The sequence below is a fragment of the Heliangelus exortis genome, chromosome 21 (genome assembly GCF_036169615.1).
Source record: "Heliangelus exortis chromosome 21, bHelExo1.hap1, whole genome shotgun sequence".
In the NCBI taxonomy this organism is placed as follows: domain Eukaryota; kingdom Metazoa; phylum Chordata; class Aves; order Apodiformes; family Trochilidae; genus Heliangelus; species Heliangelus exortis.
The window spans coordinates 555,146-576,943 of NC_092442.1; the positions used below are offsets into that span (position 1 = coordinate 555,146).

The 21,798-nt window shown below is 53.7% G+C and overlaps 3 protein-coding genes across 6 annotated transcripts; 2 read left to right on the top strand and 1 right to left on the bottom strand.

The window, feature by feature from the left end:
- Window positions 1–3,800: 3,800 nt before the first annotated feature.
- On the bottom strand, window positions 3,801–10,033 carry LOC139806003 (uncharacterized). 3 transcript variants are annotated; one of them, XM_071765049.1, is made up of 14 exons: window positions 9,568–10,033; window positions 8,907–8,968; window positions 8,457–8,613; window positions 7,992–8,248; window positions 7,737–7,822; window positions 7,538–7,650; window positions 7,048–7,165; window positions 6,771–6,888; window positions 6,212–6,379; window positions 5,715–5,878; window positions 5,288–5,410; window positions 4,978–5,101; window positions 4,307–4,499; window positions 3,801–4,138 (listed from the first exon to the last, which is right to left on the bottom strand). In XM_071765049.1, the coding sequence occupies exons 1-13, from the start codon at window positions 9,638–9,640 to the stop codon at window positions 4,350–4,352; spliced, it is 1,713 nt and encodes a 570-aa protein (XP_071621150.1). In that variant the 5' UTR covers window positions 9,641–10,033; the 3' UTR covers window positions 3,801–4,138; window positions 4,307–4,349. The 3 variants fall into 3 exon arrangements, with proteins under 3 accessions (XP_071621150.1, XP_071621149.1, XP_071621148.1); XM_071765048.1 differs by having other exon boundaries at window positions 3,801–4,162; XM_071765047.1 differs by having other exon boundaries at window positions 3,801–4,499.
- Window positions 8,566–13,585, top strand: SPACA6 (sperm acrosome associated 6). Its single transcript, XM_071765050.1, has 9 exons — window positions 8,566–10,459; window positions 11,032–11,106; window positions 11,435–11,503; window positions 11,654–11,677; window positions 11,767–11,844; window positions 11,966–12,069; window positions 12,370–12,523; window positions 12,678–12,828; window positions 13,371–13,585. The coding sequence occupies exons 1-9, from the start codon at window positions 9,841–9,843 to the stop codon at window positions 13,450–13,452; spliced, it is 1,356 nt and encodes a 451-aa protein (XP_071621151.1). The 5' UTR covers window positions 8,566–9,840; the 3' UTR covers window positions 13,453–13,585.
- A 1,296-nt stretch (window positions 13,586–14,881) lies between these two features.
- LOC139806005 (fibrinogen-like protein 1-like protein) lies at window positions 14,882–17,819 on the top strand. Of its 2 annotated transcripts, none has more exons than XM_071765051.1 (3): window positions 14,882–15,147; window positions 15,599–15,730; window positions 16,641–17,819. In XM_071765051.1, exons 1-3 carry the CDS (start codon window positions 15,096–15,098, stop codon window positions 17,267–17,269), a joined length of 813 nt encoding a protein of 270 aa, XP_071621152.1. In that variant the 5' UTR covers window positions 14,882–15,095; the 3' UTR covers window positions 17,270–17,819. The 2 variants fall into 2 exon arrangements, with proteins under 2 accessions (XP_071621152.1, XP_071621153.1); XM_071765052.1 differs by having other exon boundaries at window positions 15,602–15,730.
- The last annotated feature ends 3,979 nt before the right edge of the window (window positions 17,820–21,798 follow it).

The following is a 21,798-nucleotide window of genomic DNA, read 5'->3' on the forward strand; positions in this document are numbered from 1 at the left end:
TCCCAAGGTGTCACTGAGGCTGCAGGGGAGGGAAGGGAACTGTGGTTATTTTGAAAACTCCAATTAAATGTTATGAGCAGATTTAATTTCTTAGTTATTCCTGTCAGGATGGGAGCAGTGGGTGACAAGAACTGGAGTAAAGCTGTTTCTCTTGTAGTTCAGTGTTTGTGTGTTGGTTTTTCCCTCTGGAAGCTCAGGGGGAAGCTCAGAGCTCTCTCATCCCAGTGCACAAGAGTGATGCAGTTATTCTTTTTCTGCACTTCACAAACCAAACTGGTCAAACAATTTAAAATGTAACACAATTGCTAAGGGCTTCACTTTTCAGTCAAATCTGTGATGTTCACTAACTGGTATTTTTAGTATTTCCTGTCCAGGTTTTATCACAAGAGGAGCTGCAGGTGTCAGACAAAGAGACACCCACAGCTGGAGCAGAGGTTCAGAGGTATCATGACTGTTGTGGCTGAAAAATGTGTGAGTCCTGAGACAAAACGTCCCTACACTGTCATCCTCATAGAAAGAGCCATAAGGACATTCACTACTCTGTCAAACCACACAGGAGCACCAAGCAGCAGGTTGGTTTCCTCACAAAACCACCCTCTGCTCAGAGGAGTTCTCTTCAAGAGGGATTTCTCTGTCAGCAGCCACCAAGGGGGGGATCAGCAAAGCCCCCAAGGCCCCCAGAGTGGCCACTCAGCTGCTGGCAATGGGTGCTCCTGAAACTTGGGAAGTTTGTTCTGTGAATATTTGGGGAAAGGATAAAGAAAGAAAATTATAAAGCAACAAGAGTGATATACCTGGAACAAGGGTAAAGCCTTTATAATTTATTTAAATTGAGGTGGGAAATTGGGCTTTGCATGGGTTCCTGGTGTTCTGCTGCCCAGCTGCTGCTTGACATAATTCCAGAGAGGTTTTTAAGTATTTGAAATGATGAGGAACAGCAAGAAGAGTGGCAGAGAGCAGGACTGAGAAATGTGTCTGAAGCAAACAGGAAGGGTTTGAGGTTTTGTTTCTGTGCAGTGGTTTTTAAACAGCTCAGTAAATGCTTTGTGCTTCATGTCTGTGCAGGCACTGGAAGTCATCAGACAACTGAAGGAGAACACGCAAACTGAAAGTGCTGACATGAGGCTCTGATTTATTCTCCCAGCAGAGGGGGAGAATCTGAAAGAGAAGCTCAAACCACTGGTTAAAGTTATTGGGAATGAAGAATTCCATGAACAGTCGGAAATTGTGAGCAACAAAGCAGTCCATGGTTTCTGGATTGGTTTGAGAGCTTACTAGAAGGTGCAGCTCACCTATACATCTTAATTCAGGTTTACCAGATGTAATGTATGTTGATGAATTTGTATTCCTAACCAGTAAAACTCAGGGAAGAATTAAACTGAGAAAGCAGTGGATATGGGGCTAGACAAAGCAGCTGAGACATGAAATTTTCCACTGAAACAGTGTGAACAAAACAAGGCCCTAACGAGGATAATTTCTGTCTGGAAGATAATTAAAAGCGTAGGTCCTGTTCCTAAAACAAGGCCCTGCCAAGGCTAACGAGGCACCAAAGGAACGTTAACATCTGCACAAAGAGAACATAAAGATGTCACAACCAGCAGATAAGGGGAAAGTTATGGCTGGGGTCTGATACCACCTTGTGACGATACAGTGAAGTCAGGGAAATCAAGAGAGGTAAAAAAGTTCAAGCCTGAGGAAGACTTCTTACTTCATCCAAAGACCCCCTGACGACCCCTGGATATCTCCCCAAAAGAAGAATCTGCCCATCATGAATATTATAATGACCTGATGTAATCCTATGCATATGTCTGTGACCCCACCTCCTTTTGAATATGCACAAATTGTAATCAATAAAAGGTAATTCCAGAGTTTTAGGGGTGTGAGTGGAGCGGAGACTCCCCATGCACCCAAGGCTGTTTTGTCTATTGCAATTTTATTCATTAAATAATTAAACCATTAACAGAATATTGAGTCTCAGTCATTTTTAACACAGAGATTCTGGTAATCAGGTGGTTTGTAGTTGAACTTCACACAGTCCTAGCGATGTGAGGTTGAAAGTTGCCTTTATTCAACAGATTGTCCTTCATGCTGAGGACACCACAGCATTGTTTCTCTTAGCAATGCCTCTCCTACAACACTCCTCAGTTTCTCTGCATATATGGAATGTTCCTATTATTTATTTGGCAACTCAGGCCTGTATTTGACAGGAGCTGGTTAGTCCTCTAAGAGGCACCCAGGGAAGCAGAGGGGCACACAAAGGGGTCCAGGGTGCACCCCAAAAGCCCTGGAAGCACAAAAAGGCACAAAGGGTGGCACACAGCAGGCTGACCTCAGCCAGGAGCTAGAAAGCCCTGCCCTGCCCAGCCACCTCTCAGTGCCCAGGGCTAGGGGTAGGGTTAGGGTTTAGGTTTAGGGTTAGGGGTGGCTGCAGGGTGCTGCCAAGGATGACAAGTGACTGCAGACACAGCTGGAGGTAGCCAGGATCCCTTCCCAAGGTAGCACCACGTGCAGGGGGCTTTAATCCAATTCCACCCTGCACTGCCTGGGTGGGCACTGGGCTTGGTGTGCTGGGTCATCCTCTGTCCCCTTGGTCTGGCTCTGAGGTGCAAGAGTGGGCAAAACAAGAAGAAATTCCTATGGTATTTCGTACTCTCTCTGATCCTCAACCAAATGGTATGGGAGAAGGGGATTTGGCAGGTATGGAAAAAGAGCCTTAAGGCCCAGGGGGACAGGGGAACTGCTTCATCAGTGAAGCAATGGATGTGGGCCCGTGGGTAGCCCTACAAGCTGAGCATCCTGAGCTTGGCACCCCACCCACTGGAAAAAGGGAACACCCAAAAACATTCCAGCTAGGACAGCCAGTGACATTCAGGTCTGTACCTCATTTCCAAAGTGCAAAACTTTGTGCCTCAGAAACACTGGTACAATTTCCCTCCAGGAGAACCTCTTTACCTAATCTGTCCCTAGCATTTACAGTTAAATGAGGCATTACTAAACCTGATCCCACACCACCTACCACTGACCCCTCACTCAGCTTCCACAGCAATTACAAAAGACAAGAAAACTGTCCCCAAAAATGTCAAAAAGTGGCCCCTCTTCCAATGGAACAGACCAATGGCTCATGCCTGATCTCCTACCCCAGTGGGAAATATTCCATGAAATAGATCACCAAGGCCTTGGGATCATGTGAGGTGCCACCCAAACTGCCCTCACTCCTGGCTCTGGTAACACTGTTTGCTACTGGGTATTGCTTTGGGATCAGAGCTTGGGAAGTGGCAAAAAACCTTGTCCTATTGCAAGGACCTCTGCCTGCAGATGATGTTTTATCAATAATATTAAGAGTACTAACATAGCAGATATGCTGTAACAGTTACAGAGATTAATCTAAAACAACATTTTATCTCAAATTCTAACAAAAAGATGTCTATTTATAGGTGGAACCTGTAAAGAGGTGGCCACAGCACTGCAGTGTGGAGAAGACAGATTGGCTTTGGTCATGGGCTGGAATGTGGTGGTGCAGATGCCCCTCCCAACCCCCTTACTGGTCCACATTGGGATATATATATATTTATATATATATTTATATTTATATTTATATTTATATTTATATTTATATTTATATTTATATTTATATTTATATTTATATTTATATATATAAAGCACCTATCACCATATTGATAAACATTCTTTGGAACCACTCTGACAGCAGAGGTAAGAACAGGAGTCAGCCTGTTAGTATCTTAGCATTTCTGTTTCCAACCAATTTAAAAAAAAATAAACAAACAAAAAGCAAGCCACAATACTTTCCTGCCAGGCTGCCTGGCTGGTGTTTAATACTGCTGCTCCATCAGGGTTGGAGGGACACCTACTGTGAATGGCAACAGTGTGCACTGTGACCTCTCCAGCTGTGCTGCTGCCCAGTGCAGGTGTCTCAGAGGGGCAGTGGGACATGAAGGCTCAGACCCATCACCACTCAGAACATCTCAGCAGCAGGGAGCTCCTAGGAGGCAGCAAGGTAACTCTGCACACAAAGCTCTTGCTCTCCGTGCATCCATCGGCCAGGATAGATGGATCTAGTGCTCATCATGCTGGAGGAGGCTTCTGCTGGAAAGACACGCGTGGTGGGATCTGCTTCTGTCTGGAGAGAGCAGGCTCATGGTCCCTGGAACGCAAGCCCAGGCTGCTGCTCTTCACACCACGAGGGCCGTGAAGAAAAGACCTCTTTGTCCCGGGGCTCTGGGCAGTCCAAGGAAGGGAGGGCAGTGCCGGGCAGGGGCAAACCCCGGGCATCTTTAGAGATCTTTACCTGAGGGCCTCCTCCTCAGCACCAGGGCAACGGGCGCTTCCCTCTACCTCCTCAGGGAGGCACACCATGGCTCCTGCTCTCCTCTCCAGGCCTCCAGAGGGGCCACTTGTGCCCCCACCTTCTCCTGGTGCTCCTTGCACAGGGAGTCCCAGAGCTGCCGTCGTTCCTCCTCCGTGCAGAGGTGGGGCTGTGCCTGCAGGGCCACAGCAATGCAGCAGCAGCAGGGTCAGGCTCTGGGCAGCGGGGCTGGGGCCATTTTAGCTCTCCCCCTCCCTCTTGCCCCTTCTTCTTCCCAGCCTCTGCACCGGCCCTGTTCTGCTCGCAGTCCTCCCGGGCCCGGCTGCGGAGCCTTTCTGCAGTGCCCCCTGAGCCGGCTGCTACGGGGCTGGAAGCAGCCCAGCTGCTTGCTGTGCCAGGCAAGGCTGGCAGTGCCCTCAGCACCACAGACACTCCCAAACCCACACCTCGGGGGGCTCTGCAGGTGACTCGAGTCTGACAGCTGTCTTGTCAATGGACACAATAACCTGCTGCCTCCCGACAATCCCTCGAGACAGCCGCTTCAGCCTTCAGCTGACCATGCCCTCGGGGCTCTCGTCAGACCCGACAGCCGCCTCCGTGTCCCTGCTTTTGTACGGGCGGGTGCACCACAGTCCCCCCAGGAGCCCACGTACCGGTCCTGCCCTCCTCTTCCCGGGCGCAGCCTGGGGTGCAGTTTGGGGTCGAGCTTCCTGCAGTTGTTGCTGGCTGCTCCCTGTCCCCTTCCCTGAGCGCTGCCACCGCAGCACTGCCAGCTCGCTGCGGACACAGCGGGAGGAGGAGGCGGGGTGAGCGCGGGGAGACCGCTCTGCAGCTGGGGCTCCCCAGCTGGGCGCCTGCCCTGCCCACAGGACACGGCTCTGCCGAGAGGCCGGGGCCAGGAGAGGCCCCTCTGCCCCCCGGCATGCGGGAGGAAGGGCACTGCCCGTGTCTGCAGAGATTTACCAGGTGAGCTTGTCGTCCAGGTCCCTCTGCTGGTCCCTCTGGCCCCTGCGCTTGCGGGTGACCTGCCCCAGGATGCATGTCACCACCTCCCGCAGGGTCTGCTGTGTCCCTGGGGAAAGGCTCCTGCGACAGCAAGGACCGAGGCTCTCTAACTCTTCAGTTCTCACCCTTCAGCTCTGACCCTCCTGCCTCTCTCCTCCCGCACCCAATCCCACACAGAGGTGGCCCCAGCCGGCCCCACAGCCCCTCTCCGCCAGGCTGTGCATCAACCTGCCTTGGCCCCTCGTCATCGGGCTGTACCCAGCTCATTCCCAGGGCTGCAGAAATCCCCGGGTGCTCTGTGTGGCCCCGTGGCTCGGCTTCCTTCACCCCCTGCCATGGGCTCACCACCACCCCACTGCCCAGGCTGGAGCAGCCACAGTCTTACCGCTTAGGGGGGACATCGTTATCCTCCTGGAGTATGAGTACGGGTGACTCTTCTTCATCCTCTACACACTCCCCCATCATCCTCTGCAGAAGGCCAGGGCTGAAATCCCTCCTCTTGGTGATAGTTGGGATGGTGCCTGATGGGTGCCCATGGGTCCTGAGTCCCTGCACAGGAGGAGACTCTCACACAACAGCCACACATTCGCAGGGTGCTGCTTCCCAGCACACCGACCCCCAGACCACTTCTGGCAGGGACCCTACTGGGACAGGGAAAGTCAGGAGAAGGACCTCAGCATGCCCTAGGTGTGGTGCCCGAGCGTCACCAGGGTTTCACTACACTTCCCTGTCACCCCTCTTGCCCAGAAAGGCAGCTGTCACCCAGCCAGCACTGCTGCAGAACCGCTGCTTCAAAGGCTGGTGTGCTAGAGGCACCTTGCAAGGTCAGTCCCCCTTTGGAGGGAAGAGAAAGTGCTCTTTTTCTGCAGGAATTATAAGTACCTGAACCCTCTGTGACCTCTTTTCTCTCGCAGCCCTTGCTCGAATTGGTGCCATACTTTTCCGTCTCTGTTTATCTTTTGCTGCCAGCTCTTTTGCCCTCTTGGCCTCTTCATCGAAGTATTTCTTGACGTGCAATGGAATCTTCTTCTTCTTTTTCTTGTCTTTACCCTGGGGAGGGATCAAAATGCAACAGCAGAGAGCATTATTCTGTCCTGCAGAGGGCTGAGCCATTTTTCATTCCCACTCTCGCTCCTGCCCCTTCTGTCTCCCTTTCTGCCCCCAGGTTCCTGCAGCCTCCACCAAAGAGCCTGTTTGGAATGACCACATGAGCCACAGTGAGGCTCACAGCCACAAGAAGTGAGGCCTTTGGCTGTGTCTCCTGAGGCTAACAGAGGAGAGAAGATTCCCAAGGGACAGAGTGACCTGCCTGTCTTCAAGCCAGCACCAGAGCAACAGCTCAGTGGTGCTGTGGACACACAGAGAAGAACACTGGGAGAAGGGGAGAGAGTCTTCTCTGCAGCCAGTACAACACACTCCCTGCAGCAGTCCCTGTCAGTACCTTTTCTGTCTCATCAACAGCTCTGGCAATGAAGTTTAACATTCTGTTGTTGACCATGACTTTCCCTTTCTCTTCCTCTTCCTCTTCAATCAAGGAGCTCTCCATGGTTGTTGATAGCCTGCAGAGACACAACAAGGAGTGCAGGGGGCTCCCTATGCCCACAGAATCCACCAGGAGTTTGTCCAGCTTCTGTGTCCAGGAGAAGTATCCCCTCCCACAGAGATGAGAGCACAGGGTCAGCCTCATCCATTCTCATCCATTCCTGCAAGTGTCTCACCTGCCACGAGGCTCCCTGCTCTCAGCTTTCAGTGCCAACTCTGAACTGAGAGTCCCTGCAGGTAATTGCCTTGGAGAAAGCCTTGCTTGATGCAGGAGGGGCTGCTCAGCAAGCTCCTCTAGAAACAGGAAACCAGATAAACCTTCAGAAACAGGATCTGAGTGGTGTTCTGGGGGTCTATTGTGTCCCAGTTCCAAGGAGAGTAATGTGCAGGTCTGCTCTAGCCTGTTGGTTATAACACTGATGAAGTTTCACCCTTTGGATGAAAGCCCCTGGGCAGGTGTCTGTCAGCACTCCAGTGCCCATTTGAAGGGCAGGGCTGTCCTGAGTCCTTGCTCCACAATGGGTCACTGCAAGCTCTCCTGTCATGGGCACAGAGACTCCCAGCAGGGGCCTCTCCCTCTTCCAGGATAAAGTCAGCTCTGATCCCTCCCAGACACTGAGGAAGGAATAAACCACAGCCCCTGCCAGACACCCGCTGGTCCCTCACCTCTCTTTCCACTGCCACCATCTTTTCTGCAGCCCTGCCCTGAGGTGACCTCCGCATGTCCCCTCCGGTCTATTCTCACCAGTGACATTTTAGGCAGGGTCTCAGTCTTGCACCTGGAAAGAGAAAGAGGGCAGCCCTCCCAGGCATGAGCTGAGAACCTGCTTGCTTGCTCAGCCAAGGGCTGCAGGAGCAAACCTACTCTGGCAGGACGATAATGTGTCCAGAAGAGGTCTGGGAAGCAGCAGTGTCCTGGTCTGAGATGACCAAGTCCCTCATCTCCGGCATCTGCAACGAGGGTGGAGACAGCTGAGGGGAGATGGGGACACTGGGAGGGAGGGGATGGCTGCCCAGGCCACCTTAGGGCAGTGCCAGCAAAGAGCCAGAGCAGCCAAAGGGCTCTGGCCTCAGCCTCAGCAAGCCTTGCTGGGAGGTGCCGGGAGGAGGAAACTCCTACCTTGAGAAGAGCTTGGAGCATCTTTGCAGTCCCGTTCAGCCTTTTCAAGAAGTGACTGTAAAATTTCATCTTGACATCCTTTCCCTGGACAATCAGCATGCCCACGTCCCTCCAAGTGAGGGCCACGTTCTTCCTGTTCTCCACACAGATACGGAAACGGCGCAGGGTCCTTGCCAGGCACAGCTGCACCATGCTCAGCGAGACAGCGTTGTCTGAGGCGATCTCATCATAGGGCAGCTGCTGACGATGGGCATGGGCTGGGGAAGGAGAGGAACGTGGGGACCTGCAGAGCTGCTGAGCAGCCTGCAACCCAAGCTCTGCAGCTGCCAGGCCCTCAGGCAGCACACTGCTCCCGAGGTGTCTGCTGGCACAGCCTCTGCCCAGCAGCTCACACTCACTCAGTCCCTCGGGGCAGCAGAGCCACCTCCCTGCTCTGCTCAAGGCCCCTTGCAGTCTCTCTCTTACCGGCTGCGTCCTTGGGACCGCACTGGAGGTCGAGAAGCTCGGCCACGGCCTTTGTGAGATGGAACACGGGTCTGTGCACAGCCACCACATCCTTGTTTGTGCCGGTTGCTAGCTCCCTGACAACCACAAATGTCCCAAGTTGAGGAATGTGGACAGCCTGGAACAGACAAGGGGGCGGATCAGAAAAAGTCTTGGAGGGACAGAGGGATGACTTGTCAGAGAAGGGGGATGGTGCTGAGTGCCCTGCCCAGGCTTCAGGTACAAAAGGAGCAAGGTGGGCTCTTTGGCAACTTTGGGAGAAGGCAAAGAGGATCTGCACTTTCCCCTCTCCTTCCTCTTTGCCCATGAAGAACCCAACATTTCAGGGAGAACAACTGTACCCCGTGGCAAAGGGCTCTCAGGATTTCACTGGGCTTCACTGGGATCAGAGGAGAAGGAGGCAAGTCCCACCTGGTGGAGAGCCAGCTTTTGACTGAGGTAGCCTGAAATAGTGTCCCAGATCCTTGCCACCTCTGGAAAAACAAGGGAAAGATCTGTGTCACGCTCTGAGGCAGCAACCTCAAAACCCTTCAGCCCACTCCTGCTCCAAGGACTGACACATTTCTAACACAAGCATTTCAGGTGGTCTCTCTAGACCTCAACAAGATTCAACAAGGACACCTCAGTCTGCCCCCAAGAGGGCCCTTCCCACCCTCTCCAGTGGGAATCTGGCAGCAGGTCACCATGCCAGCCAGGGCACAGTGCTGTGTGTGCTCCATGGTGCTCTCAAGCCCTGGTGTCTCCCCAGCAGGGATCAGTTTCCCTCTCTCCCATATCTGAACACATTGGCTCACATGGACCACAAGCACCTTCAGCTTTTCCAGAAGGCACAGAGCAGCCTTGCAGAGCCAGGGACTTCTGCCTTGAGTGTCTCAGGAAGGAATGGGGCCACATCAGGAGGGAACCAGGAGCCCTGTCTGCCAAATCCACCCCTCAGCCCTTTGGATGGTTGGGCAGTTTCCCCCTTGCAGTCACCAGCCCTGAGCAGCCACAGTTCTTGGGCCTTCCATGCCTGTTTTCAGAGATGTCCTTGACCCAACCACTCTCAGAAAATTGGCTCTGAAGGCCTTACCATAATCCCGAATTTCTGAAGACTTCATTTGCAAGGGAAAGAAGTCCTCTGTGGCCACTTTAGGTACAACCATGTTCAAAGTCAGCAGCTGCAGAAGGTGGCTGGTCAATGGCTCTCATGTTTATTGCCAAGACTCCTTCTCTGAGCACTTCAGCACCCCCAGTGCTGTGGTGCAGATGTCTCTCTCTGCCTGTTCCTCCTCACTGCAGAGCAGCTCCAGGAGCAGAGTGATGCTGAGAGCAGCACCCAGCGCCTGGAGAACCCTGGGCCTGGATGGGGTGTGTGACCTTGGCAGTCACCAGTGTGACCTCAGAGCATGTCACTCAGGTGACAGAACCTGCCAGGGACACTCTGCAGTGGGCAGGGGCCTCAGGGAACTGTCCCCCCCTTCACTGTCTCCTGACCAGGAGGGGCTTCTGGCTTTGTGGCTCTCCTGGTCACTTGGGCTTCCTTGGCCACTTTTTAGAGGTGTTGCTGGGTTGGCTCCCTGGTGGCCACAGGTGCTGTGGCACCAGCCAGGCCTCCAGCAGCTGCCTCAGCCTCAGCCTCATCCGGGTCCTCCTTGGAACCCCCTCAGCTCTGTGCCAGCCAAGGCACTCAGGTGCTGTGCTCTGGGCCATGGGGTGGTGGTGGCTGCCCCTGACACTGGTGCTGGGCTCCTGGCTCCCTGGACACCCAGGCATGCAGGCAGGGAGCCCTGCCTTGTGGCTGTGGGTGGCCCTGCTGGGCTGGCTCCCTGGGCTGCACGCCTGCCTGCCCTGCTTTGAGCCCCCCGTTCAGCGGGAACAGCTCTGCCACAACATCACTGGAGCCCCCCCCAGGGACCCCCGACATCAGCACTGCCTCGATGCCCTGGACCAGGCTGCTGCGCCCCTCGCCTCTGTCACTGTGGGTGAGTCCTGGGACTCACCTGGGACCACAGGGACCCCCAACCCAACAGGCACCCTGCCCAAGGACCCCCATCCCGACTGACACCTCCATCCCAGCCCCAAGGGGTTCCCCACCCCCACCCTCCCCCTGGGGGAAGTTGAGGTTGGATACAGGGAGAACTGGTTTCACCCAGAGGGTGGCTGAGCAGTGCCACAGCCTCCCCAGGGCAGTGGTCACAGCACTCAGCCTGCCCTCCAAAGAAGCCTTTGGAGGAGGCTCTCAGGCACATGGGGTGATCCCTGGGGTGCCCTGCGCAGGCACAGGAGTTGGACTTGATGATCCTGATGGGTCCCTTCCAACTCAGCACATTCTGTGATTCCATGATCCCGGGCAGCTGGTGACCCCTTTCCTAAACACGGACCCCGGGCACCCACCCCAGACAAGCACCCTAGGGACTCCCAACTCTGCCAAGGTCTCCCCAGTCCTCACCCCGACCCTAGGGACCTCTGAGAGCCCCTTCCTCACTGGACCCTCCTTCCCTCAACCTCTAACCCCAAGCCTGTGCTAGTCCTGGTGTCCCTCTGCTGCTCCCAGGGTCAGGGCAGCACCAGGCACTGGGGGAGATCATCGTGGATGCCCTGCACATTCTGGAGCAGCAGAACCACACGAGTGAGCAGGGGATGGGGGACATGTGGGAGGGCGAGGGGCAGCACGTGGGGCACGGGATGAGGAGGCTTTGAATGGAGGGTGTGGTGAAATGGAGGATATATGGGGGGCTGAGGGCTGCAAGGGGATGCTGGGGGAATCCCAAGGGTTTGTGAGCTTCAAGGTGTGCAGCTTCGGGATCTTTTGAGGGAGTATTTAGTGTTCTGTGGGTGTCCAGGATGGACACAGGGGGTCGAGATGAATTGCAGAGGGGATGTGTGGGGTCTGGAGAGGGCTTCTGGGGATCAGGGGGAGGGCACCTTGTCTCACCTGGACATCCGGGATCCCCCAGAGCCCCTTGAGGAGTCTCTGGAGGAAGCCATCAACACCATCTGGGTGAAGCTGAGCCATCTGGAGGAAGGTATGGGGCCAGTGGGGACATCCCACCTAGCCAGGACCCCCAGCCTGGGGAAAGCCCCAGGGACCCCGTCTGGTCTGGACCAGGGCTGAGCTCTGACAGCTCATCCCGGGGCCCCGCATCCCCACTCTAATGCCGCTTCGTCCTCACCAGCTCCCGCCTGCATCCCACCCTGTGGTGAGTGCCCATCCCTCCGTCTCGCCACCCCCTGTGCCCTCCTACATCTCCCATCCCTCCCCTGGCACCACCAAGGCTCTTCCTCCCAGGCTCCCAGCCAGCTGCCCGCGTCTTCCAGTGTGCAACCTGCCGCCACGTGGACTGCCCCTTTCCCCGGGACTGCCCAGGTACGGGGCTATGGGAGGACCCAGCCCGGCCTCAGCCCCACCTCGGGCAGAGCTCCGGTCCACCCTCCTCACTGCCAGGGCACCAGATGCTGCCAGCTCACCCGTCTGTCCCTGCTCCCAGCGCAGGACGTCTGGGCTCACGCGGACGAAGCCCTCACCCTGCACTGCGATGTGCCCTTTGCCACCCCCCCGAATCTGCCCATCACCTGGATGTTTGCCAAGGATGTGAGTGCCAGAGGCGCCCGCCCGGCCTGACAGAGACACAGGTGCCAGGGCTGGCCGTGGGCAGAGAGCCCTGCCTGGGCTTGGCATCTGCTCTGCTCGGGCCTCCCTGTGGGCACCCACCTGGGGCACGGGAACACGGGTGGGAGGCCAGGGCCATGCGTGACAAGGGCCTCTGAGTCGGGGCTACGAGAAGCGCAGAGGGACCGTGAGGAGCTGGTGTGGGACACGGGGGCCTCTGTATGGCCCTGGCTGCTGCCGCGGGTACCCCATGGACCGGGCTGTGCTGATGCCTTCCCCCAGCTGCACACACAGGATCTGGCGGTGTTTGAGGAGCTCCAGAGGACTCCGGAGGGACTGCTCAGTCTCACCCTCCAGGACCCCACTCCGGGAACAATCGCTTGCTGCCTGGGGTTCCTTTCCGATCCCGTGGCCCGCAAGTACTTCTACCTCAACGGTGCGCCCAGGGGTGCCCAGGGGGCAGGGAGCAGCGTGGGGGGCAGCAGGGCCCCCCAGATGCCCGGCTCCCTGGGGGCTCTGAGCCTGGGGCTGCGGGGACACCTGGGCCCTGGGGGTCCTGCCCTGTGACCCCCATGCCTGGCTCCCCACAGTGACAGGAGGCAGCGTGGAGGCAGAGCGGGGAATCCAGGCGCAGTTCCAAGCTGTGCAGCGCTGGCCCCACCCCAGGATCCCCCCAGACTATCTCCAGCCCCTGGTGCTCTGGGTGGCTCTTGGCTCCATGCTGCTTGTGGTGCTGATGGTGTAAGTCCTCCACACCTCCTAAACCTGAATTACTCTCAACGTCTCCGTGCTTCTGGGGCTCTGCACAGACCAGCACAGGACTCCCAAAGCCCCTGGCACCCTCAGGCCCTCACAACTCCCTAGAAATGCAAGGCAGACCAGGTGCCCAAGCTGGGGCATGGACTCCTAAGCTCACAGGGCCCACAATATCCCCCGAGACTCCCATTGTCCTCTGGCCCATCCTGGGATCTCTCCCTTCCACCCAGGATCACTCCAGGCTGCCTTGCTTTCCCCCACTCACCAGTTGCCCCCGAGACCCTGGCACTTTCCTCCATTCCCTCCAGAACCCCCTCTGTCCCTGTGGGGGCCCCAGTTCCTGACAGCTGACCCCGTTGCTCCCAGTTGCCCCCAGGGTGGTCACTCTCTTTCACCCTTAGAAGCCATCAGCTTCTCCCAGGACCTCCCAGTTCCCCTTGGGCTCCCCCACATGCCCCACAATCCCCACCCCACGGGGGTCTCCTTCCTGCTCTTCCCATTTCTCCATTCCTCCTTCTGCCTCCCAGGGTCTCCTGGAAATGCTGGAGCCTCCACAGACGTGGACAAGAGGCACCCCCAGAGGAGAGCAGACTCCAAGATATTCCCTAGGGTAGTCTGACACCTGGATCCATCCCAAAAGAAATTAGTTGCTGCAGTTGTTTTTCTTCTGTTGTTGTTAATGTGTGCAAAGTTGTAGAGTTTTAAAGTAGAACGGGAGATTAAAAAATAACCCTTAAGACTTTGATCATGGTGCTTGCACTTTTCCACGTTTTCTTGACAATGTACCTGCACTTTTGTTAGAAAAAAACAGCTGCCAGAGAAAAATGAAAGAACAGTCTGGAAATGCACTTAGAGTTTGTCTGTATCTCACTGGTGAAACTTCTATGATCATGGAACTACTGTCCTCTCCATCCCTCTCTGTGCATGCTCAGGCTCCCTCTGTTCCCATCAGAGGACCCTCAGTGCCCCCACTCTCCCCTGTTACTCAGCTCCTCGCCTCTGCCATCCTTCCCGAGGGCCTCACAGCCAAGCCACACCCCCTCTACAAGCTTTCAAATTCCGTCTCTTCCCTTCTTTGTTCTTCTTCATCTCCCTCGAGTCGTTCTGTTTGCTCCCAAGCACCCTCAGATGCTGTCCATTCCCACCCAGCTGCTTTCACATTCTCTCCATTCCTCTCGTTGTGCTCCCTTGGAACACCTCTGCTGTCCTCCCATCTTGTATTCTCAGGTGTTGCCCATTTCCCTCTGGCTGCACCCAGATCGTCTCTGTTCCCCCCTTCTCATATTCAGATCTCCTCTGCTACCTCCAGCATCTGCTTAGTGCTCACTTTACCATTCTGTGCACATTCACAGCCCTCTTTCCTGTGACAAGTGTCCTCAGATTCCCACTGCTGCCACCCATCAACACTCAGATCTCTGGGTGCTCAGTTCCCACTGTCAGATCCCCTCCATTCCCACTCTCCATGCACACAGGATCAGGCTTTCTGCTTTCCCCTCTGTGCCTGCTCAGACCCCTCCTTTTCCCTCCTGACATGCTCAGATCCCTTTTGCTGCCTTCCATCCCCCTCTTCCTGGGCAGACATTTGCTTTCCTCTCTACCCATCCACCCTGCAGGACCAGTTTCCCAAACCCAGAGATCTCAGCTCTCTCAGCCAGTGTCTCCCAGCAGGCCCATTCAGCTGCATCCTTGCAGACCAGGACTGTGTCCTCCTGGGGAATGGAGCCTTCTCCTGGTTCCTTTACAGTTACAGCCCTGTTCTGCAGTCATGCACTCAGCAGAAGCCCCAGATGCTGTCCCACAACTGCTGGTGTCTCTGGGAGTCTGCAGGCTGCTCTCCCTTCCCCACCAAGAGCCAGGCTGGCCTTGTCAAAAGCACCTTCAGCAAGAACCTACTAACCTGGCAGCACCTTGCTGCAGTGGTGGGAGGTGGGGACATCTCTCCAGAGTGTGGATTTTGCTCTTCACATGCGTTGGTGACTGGCACTCAAGTGTTTACTAACTGAGTTCCACTCTTCAGAGCTCACAAATATGCTGTTCCCAGGGGAAATTCCATCCAGGGAGCTAAGCACTCACAGAAGAGACCATTCCAGGACTCTGGCTGGCCCAGGGGTTCTATTCCTTGCAGCTCAGGAAGCTGTGCACCACTGACACCTTGTCTTGGCTTGTGTTCTCTGAGAGCACAAACCAGGCTGATTCCCTCCCTGGAGAGAAAGGAAGGACCCACTCATTGTGCCCACTGCAGAGGGCACTAAATGCCTCTGGGAGACCGTCGTTCTGGAGGACATTCCTGGGTGGACACCATGGGTGAGTACGGGGCTGGGAAGCACAGAGAAGGCAGCCCAGCAGTGGGGAGAGGCTCCCTGCAGGGGTCCCAGCACCCCGAGGGCAGCAGTGGTGGTGTTGGTGCTCTCTGAGGGAACCACCCCTCCCAGCAGCTTGTGTCCTGCTCCTGGCTCCCCCCCTGCTTCAGGGGCCAGAAATGAACCTCAGCTCCGCTGCTTGTTGGGTGCTCTGGATTTTTGGGAGCTGGTCAAGGGGTGCAGGGAAGTTTGTCTGCCCCTAGGGCACAAGAGCTGAGTCCTGCTGGCAGGCCCTCCTCTTGCAGGGAGCAGTCTGGTGTTGCCCAGCATGGCTGGGGCACTCCTGCAGCTCACTCAGTACTGTCACACCATGCAGTGCTGGAGCTATGGGGATTTCCTGCCTCTCCAGACAGAGGGTCACATTTCATCTTTTCTCCAACTTTCTCTCTTTCTAGTAGCCCAGTGCCTTGTACTCCTTGTTTCTGTGCTGGTCTTGACTGCCCCAGGCTACTCCATGCATGCACAAACCTTAAACATCTTCAAGAAATCTCCTTCCAACACTTTGGCGACTGCTCTGAAGAAAACCAGTACGTAACCTCCCGTGGGCACTGCAGTGCTCTCACCAACCCCTTTCCCTTCCTCCAGCTGGGTCAGCCCTGGCTCCTGAGCAGCCCCAGCCCATGCTCTGGCCATGGTAAAACAGGGCTGGGGAGAGGGTGTGCTTTGGTGCCTCAGACCCCAAAACACCTCCATGTGAGTGAGTACTGCCAGGGGCCTTGTGGAGATGTGGCCTTGGCCTCACCCTTTGCTCAGCTGGGGAGAGGAGCTCTGCCCATCCAGCAGGATGAGCTTAACTGTGGCAGGAGGTAATGCAGAAAGGGACCTGAAGGCAGGGAGAGACCTGCAGCACAGGGGGATCAGGAACTGGGTGCTCATGTACAGCCAGCTCCAGACAGGAGAGGGCCATGCACTGTCCCTAGCCCTGGCCCTGCTGCAGGGGTGGGGGGTGGGTGTGAGTTGTACCCAATGCTGTGTGTGTGTGTGTGTGTGTGTGTGTGTGTGTGTGCACTGTGCAGAGTGGTGAGGGCGTCCCTGAGCCTGAAGGAGTAATTTTTCTCCTGTTCCCTCAGTCACCAGCAGGGGCTTAGGTCTTCTCCACTTTCCCCCCCACCATGATCCAGTTTTAGTAACACAATCCCTATGTCAGGAGGCCCAAAGGAGCTCACTAGGGTCCATATCAGTCTCCTGGCCTGATGCCAGCATAGCCCAGTGGGTCTGGGACCTTTCACTGGGACTGCCATCTGTTAGGTGTCCTATATAGAAGAGGAACAGAAAGCAGAGGCCAACCCACTCTCATCCCCAGACAAACACATTGACCTTGCTAGGCTGGGACACCTGCTTAAGCCTGGCCAGATGTCCCTCTGTCCTGCCACAGGGTGACACATGGTCATGTCTGGTCACAGAAGCTTTTTTTAATCATCCTCTCTTCTGGCCCAGGTTGGCCCAAGGACTGCAGTGAGGTCTCTGCTGGCAGCCCCAGTGGTGTCTATGTCATCCAGCCCACCGGCCTGCACCCCATCCTGGTGTCCTGTGAGATGGATGGGAGGGATGGGGGCTGGACGGTCATCCAGAGGAACCGGCAGAGCACGGAGATCACCTGGGCTGAGTCCTGGAGCACCTACAAGCACGGCTTTGGGAACGTGCACACTGAGTACTGGCTGGGCACTGAGTACATCCATCAGATCTCCAAGCAGAAGGTCTACCAGGTCAGGTTTGTCATCTGGGATGCTTCAAACAACACCAAGTTTGCAGACTACAACTTCTTCGCTGTGGAAGATGAGTCCCACGGCTACCGGCTGAGGCTGGGAACTTACTCAGGGACAGCAGGAGATGCCATGGACTCAGACAACCCTAGGAATGTGCACAACAACATGAAGTTCTCCACCAAAGATCGAGATCAGGACACTTACAGAGGGAACTGTGCCTCCCGCTCTGGGGGTGGGTGGTGGTACTCAGCCTGTTATGCTGCACGGCTGAACGTCAAGGGGGGCATCACGTGGGGCAGCCTGTGCAACGGGAATTGCAAAGCCTCTGCCATCCTCATCAAACCAGCCCCATACCAGTAGCAGTCTGCCCTGTCTGCACTGGGAACGTGGCCAGACCAGTGCCCTGCTGGGGCCCATTGTGCTGGATGGGGGACAGGGGGTGAACAGGGCTGCTCCTGCATAGCAAAAGCTGTTTTCTTTTTCCTCTTCTCTTGAAAAGTAGCAAAGCTTCCTGCTTTGGGTTTGGCCTTTCACCTGTGGCTGTTTTTTAGGGATCATTATCTTTGAGCAACCTGGTCTTGTGGGAGGTGGCCTGGCCCGTGGCAGAGAGTAGGAACTAGATGATCTTTAAGTCCCTTCCAACCCAAACCAGTCTGAGATTCTGTGATTGTATCAGAGCCAAGTCTTTATAAATGCTGAGGTTCCCAACCAAGCAGGGAGAAAACTGCTCAGAAATCCACACCCCTCCTGATCCAGCAATACCTCTTTCTGCTTTGCAGGTAGAGATGGCTTCAGCAGAAAAATACCAATCACTAACCTGCTCTAAACTGCTCTGAGCCCAGGCACACACCATGGCCCTGCTGTAGTCTGTGATCACCCTGCAGAATAAAGTTGCTTTCTGAACCTTGCACACACTTGTCCTCCATTTGTTTGGGAACTTTTTCACAACTACTTCCAGTTCCTTGCAAGCAGCAGAACTGAGGCTCCTGATGCAGTCAGAAAAGACTTTTGAAGGGAAAATTTTTCATAAGGCTCAAACAAGGAAATAAAACCTTTCACTTTAAAGAAGACAGTTCAGTTTCAAGGTATCTTTTCAAGGAACACAGGAGGGCATGGCTAAGAGCAAGCACTGAGGATACAAAGGAACCATCAGCTGAGTTCAGCCCTGCCAGCCATGACCTGGGGCTAACGCCCACCATGCTGCCTCGTTAGCCTGGGGATTGCTGGCCCAGGCCCTCGGAACCGAAAGATGGTCCGAGGGCTGAAGCCCTTCTGCGGGATCCCCTCCCGTCTCCTGCTTTTCCCTGAACAGAAGGGCGGGAACCTCCACCTCTCCCTGCCCCCTCCTCCTCCCTTTTCCCGCCGCCATCTTGGAGTGGGGCACCCGTAGTGTGTGTGGAGCTCACCAGGTCCTCTGCAGGATCCGGCTGCATCGGGTGCTGGGAAGAGCCCTGGCCTCTCTCCCCATGGAGGCTCTGCCCCGAGAAACTTTCAGGGGCAGACTTTTCAGTGAATTTCAGACCCTTCAGTCAGCAGCCACTGACACCGAGTCCCCTCTGTGCCCGATCTGCCCGCAGCTCCCGCTCGTTCGCTCTCCCCGGGAAGGGCTCCGCAGCCATGGGGATGGGCGCCGGGGTCCCGGCAAGGACCAGGTCTGGGCAGCGGCTTCCAGGAGATCCTTCGGGTCTCTCCTGCCTCGAAATGTCCCAGCATGGTCCTGGCATGGTGCTGGGTGGTCTCTGCCCAGAGTGGACTTTCCTTACCAGTTTTGTTCTCCAGCTGGTGAACCACCTGGGGCAAAGTTGGGTTGGTGGGCATGGGGTGACCCAGCACATCGAACCTTTTTATTATTTTTGGTATGCAGTAACCCCAGAAATTGGACCAAGTCATCCCAGATTGTACTTGTCTCCATTTGCTGCTTGTTCTGAGACCCTGGCTTAAGCATTTCAGGCAGCTCTTCCTTGGATGAAATGTCTTGGTGTAGATCACAGGAAAGCATCAAAATAAACCTATACAACAAATGAAACAGTGCTGTTGTCTCAAAGCTTGTTGGAGAATGAAGTAAAGCCTTGAGGGACCAGGTTCACATAATTCACTCCCCTCATCCTGAAACACGTTGACTGCAGCAGCACTTTGTCCCTGTAAGTCAATATTCTTTATCAGGGGACTCACAGGGGATTCTTCCACCATATGTGGTCTGTAAGACAAAAGCCTCTGGAGACTTTTATTACACAAAGGGAATTATATATTAATGATTTTTCCAATAACTAATTAACATGAGATACCTATTAAATAACATAAATACAGTTATGGTTAAATACTATAGTTAAAGACTATGTTGGCGTCTGGCTGCTATTCCCAAATCACAGTCTCTCTGGTGGTTGTTTACTTCCTCTGGTGGGTTTTGTAGCATTCATCACTGTGTGTGCCTGCTGAACTCAGTTGTTACACATGCTCAGTCCATCCTTTGTCTTTTCCTCATTACCCAGATCTACCTCAAACCTGCTTTGTCCAGATGTAACTTTCCTGGTCAGTCTCATTCCAAGGGATGGTGCAACTACAAAAGCCCAGAACAGTGTCTGCTGCTCCTGTGGTTACACTTCCTCACCTCCTACATACCTTGCTACCACCAGTTAATTTATATATTCTAATTAGTGTCATAACTCAAAGCACGTTCTCAAAATTAATCATACAAAAGGCCTAGCTAAGCAATAGTTGTGTCTAGCAGAGATTTCAGCACAGATTGTGGTTGTGGTATCAACACTCCTGAGAACGGGTGTGTGTGGGGGGGGAGAGTGGAAATCCACAATCTACAAACAGTGGTTCTGAATTTGGGCTCTTGCTCCTCCTCCCTGGCTCTCAGACCTTCTGCAGAGAGGGGTGGATTGGGAAGGCAAAAGGACCTCACTCCCAAACCTGCTTAGGAATTAAACATTCCTGAAATCTTACTGTAATGTACTTGTTACTCTTAAAGCCAATAAAACATTCAAGTCATGTTTAGGAAATAAATTCCCAGAAGTTTCTTACTGTAAAGTGTTTGCATAGCTAAGGCCAGCGAAACAATCCCTACCACCTGTGATACCTAAAGTGACAATGAATCTCTCTCATGGGTTTCTGCATACTGTTTTACACATTCCTACACTTTGGGTGGGAATAACAGCAGGCACCAGTACAGATTAGGGGACACATCCTACTGGAAAGCAGCTTCATGGAGAAAGACCTTGGAGTCCTAGTGGGCAGGAAATTCTCCATGCGTAAGCACTGTGCCCTTGTGGCCAAGGCAGGGGGGAAATCAGGAAAATTGTGTCTAGCAGATCTAGGGTGGTTCTTCGCCCCCTTTACCCTGGTGAGACACATCTGGAATACTGGATCCTGGTTATGGCTCCCCAGTTCCAGAGAGACATGGATCTACAGGAGGGAGTCCAACTGAGAGCAATGAAGATCCTTAAAGGACCTGAGCATCTCTCCTGTAAAGAAAGATGGAGAGAACTGGAGCTGAGAAAATGCTGAGAGGGGATCTTATTAATTTCCATAAATATCTAAGGCGTGGGTGTCAATGGGAAGGGTTAAGTCTCTTTTTGGTGGTACCCAGTAATAGTACAACAAATAATGGGTTCAAAGTTGAACACAGAAAGTTCGACCTCAACATGAGAAGAAACTCCTTTACAGTGAGGAAGCCCTGGCCCAGGCTGCCCAGAGAGGTTGTGGAGTCTCCTTTGGAGCCTTTCCAAACCCCTCTGGATGTGTTCCTGTGTGTCCTGCCCTGGGGGATCTCCAGAGGTCCCTTCCAACCCCTGACATTTTGTGAATCTGTGATTTGTCTTACAGGGTCTCATGACTATTACAGGAGAGGTGCTTCAGGCAGCACATGATGCTCTGAATTCAAACGAGCTAAATTCGAAGAGAGATCTGATAGCTTTGGCTCTGCCAGTGTTGTTTAGACATGAGCTAGACACAACTGGTCCAGAAAAGATGAAATTGTATTAATTGTAAACAAAAAATGTACTAATTGCAAACAAAAATTGTATTAAGCATGGCCTAAATTCTGTTTTTTTGTTCTGAATAGTATGTTCCATCAACTATTTATTACTGGTGATTTAAACTTCAAATTAAACATGCATTTAAACATCCATTGGACAGATGTTCCTTTATCAATAGAGGTTGAGAGTTTCTCTGTTGGAGCTTTAGGATACAATTTTACTAACAGGTAAACCTGTGTAAATATGTACAAATTCTATTTGTAGCACATTAACTTCTTGGTATAAAAAAACAAATTTAGAAATTACGTGTGAGTCTTGCTGTGACCGTTCTTATGCTGAATTCATGCAGTCCAAACAAGAGCTTGAATAAACCAGATAAGAGGCCTTTTTGAACTTAGTCTGAGCCTTAGAAACTGTTTGTTAAGTCAGTACTGTAATTCTCTTTCTAGAAATGTATGGAGTTATGGTTTAGTTCAAAGACCATGTGTGTTAGGAGTAGGAGAGTTAAAGCACTTGGGTCCCCAGAGATCCCAGTTTATGGAATTTCTGCAGTTTCATTGTGTCTTGCTGAACATTGTGTGCACATGGGTGTGGAAAGGTGGAGCAGCATTGATTTCAACCATTTGCAGTTCTTTAAGCAACATGCAGCCTGCCCCCCTCCCATTAAGTATGTTATTTTTATTGCTTCTTGCTCTCCTTGGTTCTGTAGTTCTGTTTTAAGTCCACTCTAGCAAGACCTCAAGGTATCTGGAATCTCTTGCCTGTTTTCCTTTGATTTGGGGAAGGGGAAGGAAGGAGGGAGGAGGGAGCTGTTGTAAAGGGTTGGTAGGTGGGTTGGGTTTGCAATTGCACTGAGCTGCTCAGAACTCTGCAGTGGGTCCTTACCATAGGTGTGGATGTGAAGCTTTC